Source organism: Raphanus sativus, chromosome 5 (assembly GCF_000801105.2).
Source record: "Raphanus sativus cultivar WK10039 chromosome 5, ASM80110v3, whole genome shotgun sequence".
Classification (NCBI taxonomy): domain Eukaryota; kingdom Viridiplantae; phylum Streptophyta; class Magnoliopsida; order Brassicales; family Brassicaceae; genus Raphanus; species Raphanus sativus.
This window is the reverse complement of record NC_079515.1, coordinates 10,840,427-10,848,088: the sequence shown is the minus strand read 5'-3', so window position 1 is coordinate 10,848,088 and position 7,662 is coordinate 10,840,427. Positions and strand designations below refer to the sequence as shown.

At 27.9% G+C, this 7,662-nt stretch overlaps 2 protein-coding genes across 2 annotated transcripts; one reads left to right on the top strand and one right to left on the bottom strand.

Moving 5' to 3' along the window:
- Positions 1-3,328: 3,328 nt before the first annotated feature.
- Positions 3,329-4,049, top strand: LOC108860148 (ethylene-responsive transcription factor ERF098). The gene has a single exon (XM_018634053.2). It carries the CDS (start codon positions 3,455-3,457, stop codon positions 3,866-3,868), a length of 414 nt encoding a protein of 137 aa, XP_018489555.1. The 5' UTR covers positions 3,329-3,454; the 3' UTR covers positions 3,869-4,049.
- Positions 4,050-4,953: 904 nt separating this feature from the next.
- On the bottom strand, positions 4,954-5,566 carry LOC108860626 (ethylene-responsive transcription factor ERF095). The gene has a single exon (XM_018634492.2). The coding sequence runs from the start codon at positions 5,550-5,552 to the stop codon at positions 5,178-5,180; it is 375 nt and encodes a 124-aa protein (XP_018489994.1). The 5' UTR covers positions 5,553-5,566; the 3' UTR covers positions 4,954-5,177.
- Positions 5,567-7,662: the final 2,096 nt, after the last annotated feature.

Here is a 7,662-nt window from a genome sequence, read left to right as displayed (position 1 = left end):
ATAGATTATGATTTAAAATACACATTACATACAATACATTAATTTGATATTGTATACATAATTTTTTGATCTGAATCGAACTCGATATCTTATGCAAATCTAGCTCATTTATTTTCTTAACTAGTTTGAAGTACTTATTTGCCAATTTTAATTTATTATTTTAATATTTTTATTATATTTTGGATTTTAATGTTAAAACCTCCCGATTAAATTTGGTTAAAGTAAAAATCTTACTAGTAAAGTTAAAATGAGAGTTCATGTTAAATCTTTATGTTAATGGTTTCTAATATCTGAAACAAATTTAGTTGAAACTGTTTAGCATTAAAATCTTTCATACAACTATTAAACCATCAAAAATTAATTTAATACTTCCTCCGTCCCACTTTAAGTGGAGTTTTAGGGAAATTTTTTTGTTCCATTTTAGGTGATGTTTTCAAGTTTCTAGGTAAAAAATAAATGCATTTTAATATTTTAATTATTTATATTCTGTAGTATAATTGTTTATTGGTTGAAATTACTTTAATCATTATTGTTTTTAGGTAAACAAGAAAAATAGAATAAAAGTTTGTAATTTCTTAATCAACGTGTAAAAACCTCAAAACTCATTTATTTTGGAATAGAGGGAGTAATGATTATTTGTAGCAATAGAAAACATAAAACTTGTTCACCCAGTTTTAATCTCTAGCTTTAAATGTTAGTTATTATTTTAAATCAAATTTATTTATTTAAAAAGAAAAAATTAGCATAACTCATTAAAGAAATCTTACCAGTCGTCGTCATTGAATGCGTAAGACTTACGAGCTTGGGTATATATGGTACTTACTTTGGTTAAAATAATATGTGTATACTATGGACTTAGAATCTCTATGTTTGCGAACCTATTAAACCTACCTATTGTAAAGATTTTCATAATTATAGTTTAGACCATCCATACTACATAACTACGGGTGATTCTACATGAGTTTCTTCACAGACCAAACTTGTATGAAAGTTTCATTGGACATTCGCTTTTCCATTTTGAAATCGGAATTGAAATTGAAATTTTATGAAAGTTTACGAAATCTCGTTTCCAAAATGTTTTTAAAATATCATATATTAAAAGCATGTTGGAAGTTTATAATTCGGTTTTGGAATCACACTTTTATTTTAAAATCCACAATGTTACAAACAAAAAGATATAAAATCATGTATTTGTTTTTATATAAAACTAGGTGTGCATAATTCTTTATAAATATTTATTATTAAATATTTTATTACTTTAAAAATCAAAAATAAAAAAAAAATAAAACACTAAATTTATACTATTTCATGAACCCTTAAATTATTTAGTTTTAACTTTTATTAATTTAAAAACACTTTTATTGATTTAGAAATATTATTTTTGCTTAACAACATTAATTTTTTTAATATGTTGTTATCTTTAACTAGATTTTTATTATATTTATTAATAAAAATCGTATAATTAAATAAAATAAATAATTATTAATATAAAGTGATATTACTAAACCAAATGATTGAAGCTGCCAAAACCTACAAAATATCAAAATAAATCAAACAACAAGAATACTAAACCAAATACAATTTCACATATTATCAACCAAAGTAAATAAAATTATTGATATATGTATAATTATTGTAAAATACCTCCCATAAATAACTCAATAAACATTCAAACTAACTAACCACATTGCAAACAAAATATTAATATATATAATGAATAAGATAAGAACATTTTATCTTTATTGTTATTTTCATTTCTAAATGTTATAATAGAAAAATAAATTATCATCAATCTATATTCTATTCTTACTTTAAAATTGACATTTCTATTTGTAAATAAAAATTACTATTTTGAAAACATTCTTTTTGGAGATAGATATTTTGATAATATTTTAAAAAGATAATTCCAATCCCAATATAAATATTTAAAAAAAAAAAAAAATTATTTTTTCTAACTTAAGTAACAAATAAGTATTATTCTTACAACAGAATAATAAGAATAAAATGAAAATATCACGAAAGAATAACATTAATAAAAAAAATATAAATCAAATTTAGTGTTATTGCTTATATACCTCTTTTGGTATTTTGATATTAAAACTAATTTTAAAATAATCTAAAAAATATGCCACCAAAAAATATAAATCAATTTTTTATTTTTAAAAATATATTTTTAATATTTTAGTATGATGATAAGTATAATTAATATTGTTTATATATACTACTACTAATAAAATCAACAAATAAGAAAGAAAGATGTAGATAAACAAAAATAAATACATGGAATTTTTTTTTATATTTTTCAAACATGTTATCCATTTATGTTTTGAGATATTTTTTATAATATTAATTTGTAATCAGTTAAATAATGAATGATGTAATATTTATTAAAGATATCAAAACTTTAATCAATCTAATTAAAATTATTTATTAAACTAATGACTCAACCTAAAATCATGGAGAACATGACAAATAAGAAAATTTACTTCTCAAATAAAATTGTTTATTATTAAAAAATAACTTAACCTAAAATTATGGAGAATATGATAAATAAAAAAATTCATTTCTCAAACAAAATTGTTAATTATTAAAAATAATGACTCAACCTAAAATCATGGAGAACATGACAAATAAGCAAATTTACTTCTCAAGTCTAAAACTAAATAGTAATGAAATAGGAAGAATAGAAATATTAAATATTAAAATTATACTATAAAATATCTTTATACATTGAGGTTTTTATTAGAGATATAGCATAAATAATCTTTATACATTGAGGTTTTTATTAGAAAAATAACATGTATATTCAAAAATATTGTGTAAATTATTTATGAAATATTAAAAAGTAGTTAATATAATTATATCCTACAAACCTAATCTAAGTGTATTTTCACATTTTTAATATGAAATTATTTAAAATCATTATAAATGAATGAATGATTTATTTTTAATTTGAATCATATAATTTATTAAAAATTTCATATATTTTAATATATGTTTCTAATATGTATTCACTTTCTAATATTTTAAAAATTTTCATTTTTGCGTTTTTCATACTATTTTAGTTTCATTGTATCCGTTTCCATGTAACATTGTCTTTTAGTAATTAAATATCAGTTACATAAAGAAAAAAACAAATTTGTCGAGAACAAGCAAATATGGATCCGTCCAGTAGATGGAACCTTCTTGGAAAACAACACTTTATTATTAATCCATAAAACAGAAAAACAAACAAATTAATAATAAAAGGGTAGAAAAGGAAAGAACAGTCAACCCCAAGAATCGTCAAGCCACATGAAAACGAACGTCGATTCTGACTCGGCGAATATCCAGTCTTGTATATAAATATACACATACAATGCATCATCCATAGATCTCTTACTAAACAAAATTTCTTACCCAACTCTTCAAAGCAACCAACCTGAACTACCAGAGACTAGCTAGGACAAGTTTTATGGAGGGACCAAATAGGAGGAGCAACAGCCAAGCACAAGATGACAAGCAAGCTCGCTTCCGAGGCGTACGGAGGAGGCCGTGGGGCAAATTTGCAGCAGAGATTCGAGACCCATCAAGAAACGGTGCCCGCCTCTGGCTTGGGACATTTGAGACCGCTGAGGATGCTGCACGGGCGTATGACAGAGCCGCCTTCAACCTTAGAGGTCATCTTGCTATACTTAACTTCCCTAATGAGTATTATTCGCGCATGGATGACTGTGCGCTTCGCCCTCCTTATTCTTCTTCTTCATCTTCGGGTTCAACTTCTACGGGCGTGAGTCGACAAAATCCAAGGGAAGTTTTTGAGTTTGAGTATTTGGATGGTAGAGTTCTTGAAGAACTTCTTGATTCAGAAGAAAGGAAGAAACGTTAGTTTTGTTTTCTTTATTTTATGTGGCATTGTGGTGGCTTAGCTACGTGTATTATGTGCATGTAGGTTGGTTATTTAGTAGTACTTATTTTGGAATTTTGATAACGTGCTACGGTCATAAATTGTAAGATAGGGGTACTTTGCGTTTCCATGAAATATGATGTTTTAAGTATTTTGCGCTTAATCTTAAGTTTAAACATTTCACCCAAACAAAAGTAATTTGCGTTAATATTACTAAGTAACAGAGTCTTCGCGTTTGTATTGATCCAATTCAAACACATGTAAAATTAAATTATCGTGCTGTATAATTAAGGCCAAAACATGAATTTTGTTGATATACATACTTAGTTATTAATTAATCTTTTGTGCGATCCAATGACGGTTCAAAAATAGTGAGATATTATAACAAATACATCATGGACCGTGTGTATGAGAATCTAATTCACAAAAAAATAAGTTCAACGTCAGTAAGGAAGAAATTCGACTCAAAAGAAAGGTTAATATTCAAAGTTGCTTCTTGCTTTGAAATTTTCTCTGTATTCCTAATATATAATTTTATAGCTTTATTAGATCAGCATTCTGATACTGTTCTAAAGATTTAGAAGAGCCATGTTCGAGAAAAGTAAAATGATATATAAGGTCCCTATACCATGACAAACAAACAGAGAACAGTTCATCTATCTTAGCAAAAAGGAAAAGTTCATTTAAATGATTATTGTGAACGATCTTGATATAGTGAGTGAGTCTATATATAGCACTCTTATTCTGCATGCAAGTGAGAACTAGTGTTGCTAATTGTCTCAGCCCGATGATATCATAGGATTAAATTCACAAAATGTTATTTGGTTCTGAAAACGTGTATATATATGAGATAAGGTGTTTTATTACATATTTTATATATCGTCGGGTTTTCTCGTAGAGGAAAATATCTGATACCAAAGAAAAAACAATTTGAAACATGATCTTAGTGTCGTTTGTATCAGTATTACAGTATTACTGTCTTGTGTCGTGATGGCTATATGTAATCTAGTCCCTTAAATTTAAATCGACCTCAGTAAATTGGGCTAAGTTTTATTTAAGCCCAGCAATAAAACAAAAAATATTATTAGTATTCTTCACCCCAACATATAAAATCCATATTATCCATACACTAACGAATGTGGTAATTGGTAAAACTGTTGCTTAGTAATATTAACGCAAGATATAAAATCCATATTATCCAGTGCTAACACATTTGGAAGAAGAAAACAAAAGAAGTGACAAATCGATCTAGTTAACGGTTTGTGTTATACCAAACTTCCTGGTTATAACTCTATCCACATTCTAGAAGCTCTTCCAATAAACTATCGTCTAAATACTCAAACTCAATCACTTCCTTCCCGCCACCACCGTCTCTTTCACCAAACTCTAACGACAAAGAGGCCACTGCATTCTCGCCACCACCACTGGGACCATCCCTCATCACTGGGTACTCATGAGGGAAATTGAGAATGGCCTTATGGCCTCTCATAGAAAAAGCGGCTCTATCGTAGGCCCGAGCCGCGTCTTCCGCTGTGTTAAACGTCCCAAGCCAGACACGAGCACCGTGGTTAGCCGAGTCCCGTATCTCCGCAGCATATTTCCCCCATGGACGCTTCCGTACACCTCTGTATTTCACCTCATTCGTGTTAGAAGCTCTGTGTTCCATAAGTTTAGTTTTAAGTTATATTTGTTCGCATGTAGTACATGTGTTTGATAGTAGTCGATAATTTATACGTGGAGGTAATGTGACTATTGAGAATCTACTGGACCTTATTTTAGAACACGTGCGGGTAGTCACTGGTCAAAAGCCTCCTATTAGTAAATAAAAAGTTCAATAATGGGGTAAACTGTGCCATTAAAATATATACGTGCTATTGTCATAGTAAATTGAATTATTAAGGTTGTCAAACAAATAAAACTTTTGGGGCAGCTCTACGTCCAGTATAGTTTCTGATAACATGAGGGGCTAAAACGCAAATATTTAAATTGTGAGTGAAGTCCATTGAATCTAGATGGTCAAGGTGACGGCTAAATTGAAGAAAAAGTATTTTGTGACAACGGACAAAATTGATTTCAGCCTCTCATTTATTTTTCTGGTCATATTTGTTTTTTCTTTCCATTTAAAGTTCACGTGCCAAGTCTGACCGCACGTGTTGTAGATTATAAAATGGGCTGTCCACGTCCAAGTACCTATGTTCAACTCAAATCAATTTATTGGATTTGTTAAACCCCTGATTGCACCTAATCCAAATTATCCAGATCCAAAATAAACTTCTATATGGGTTTTCCGCGGGGCTTAATTAAAAAAAATCAAACTTAACATACAAAAATTTATATTTGACATGATTTTATTATGTTTTGTAGGGAAAATGTAAGTTTACAGTTTTGACAGGAAAATATAATTTTACGGTTTTAGTGGAAAACATGATTTACGATTTTGGCGAGAAACATGATTTTACGATTTTGACGGAAAAACATGATTTTGTGGTTGGCGGAAAATATGATTTCACAGTTTTTACGAGAAAACATAATTTTACGTTTTTGCGAAAAACATGATTTTGCAGTTTTGGTAGAAAACATAATTTTGCGGTTTTCGCGAAAAAATAATTTCTGCAGTTTTAACAAAAAACATGACTTTACTGTTTGAGGGAAAACATGATTTTACGGTTTTAACGCGAAAACGTGATTATACTGGTGTGACACAAAAACTTGTTTTTATAATTTTAGTGGGAAAACATGATTTTATGGGTTTTGATAAAAAAACATAATTTTGTGGTTTTGACTGAAAAACGTGATTTTACAAATTTGGCGGAAAACATGTTTTCTTATTTTATTTTCAACTTATAAAACCCTATATTATTTGATTTATTGGAAGTCCATGTACGGATGGTTTTAGCACATCTAATTCAGAGTTAACATGTCTCAGTCTAATTGGACAACTTTTATTTTTGGGTCTAATATGATTGGACCGTTTGGATTTGGTCATAACCGATGGTCATTAAACCCATTTGACATCTCTAGTCTATACTCTTAAAATTTGAGTTTGACCATCACCAAATGCATAGAAAGATATGAATCTTATTAAATATTGAAACACTAGTCGTTTAATATTGTTTCTATATGATTGTGGTTTGTTTAAAATTTTCTATCGAAAGTTGTTTTTGTATTGTCTCTTAATTATTGTAATATATCAGTATTGTGTTTATTCGATTAACGAAATTACAATCTTATCGTCTTATATGGTTTTGCAATTTTTCGAGAAGTGGATTGAAACGTGAGTAATATATGCTTTGTTTAAATATTTTAATTTAATATATCTTAATAATCTATTTTTTTTCTTTTCATGTGGTTTATAATGTGTTTGCTTTAAAGATGTTAGTTCTATATAACATTTTATTTGATATGTTTGGTCTTTTTATTCTTTGAATACTGAAGCTGTGTAATTAAGATATTTGATTGGATATAGTAATCTTAGAGTTGCGCTTTGCATCGTACATTTCTTTTGTGGTTTTAAGAGCTTTCTAACTACTCACAGAAATTTTTATTTTCATAATTATTGTAATATATCAGTATTGTGTTTATTCGATTAACGAAAATACAACCTCATCGTCTTATATGGTTTTGCAATTTTTCGAGAAGTAGAATAAAACCTGAGTAATATATGTTTTTTTAATATTTTAATTTAATATGTCTTAATACTCTATTTTTTTTCTTTTCATGTGGTTTATAATGTGTTTGCTTTAAAGATGTTAGTACTATATAACATTTTATTTGAT

Excerpts from the sequence above, each read along its gene's own strand:
- LOC108860148 (XM_018634053.2), top strand. The coding sequence starts at position 3,455 with ATGGAGGGACCAAATAGGAGGAGCAACAGCCAAGCACAAGATGACAAG.
- LOC108860626 (XM_018634492.2), bottom strand. The coding sequence starts at position 5,552 with ATGGAACACAGAGCTTCTAACACGAATGAGGTGAAATACAGAGGTGTA.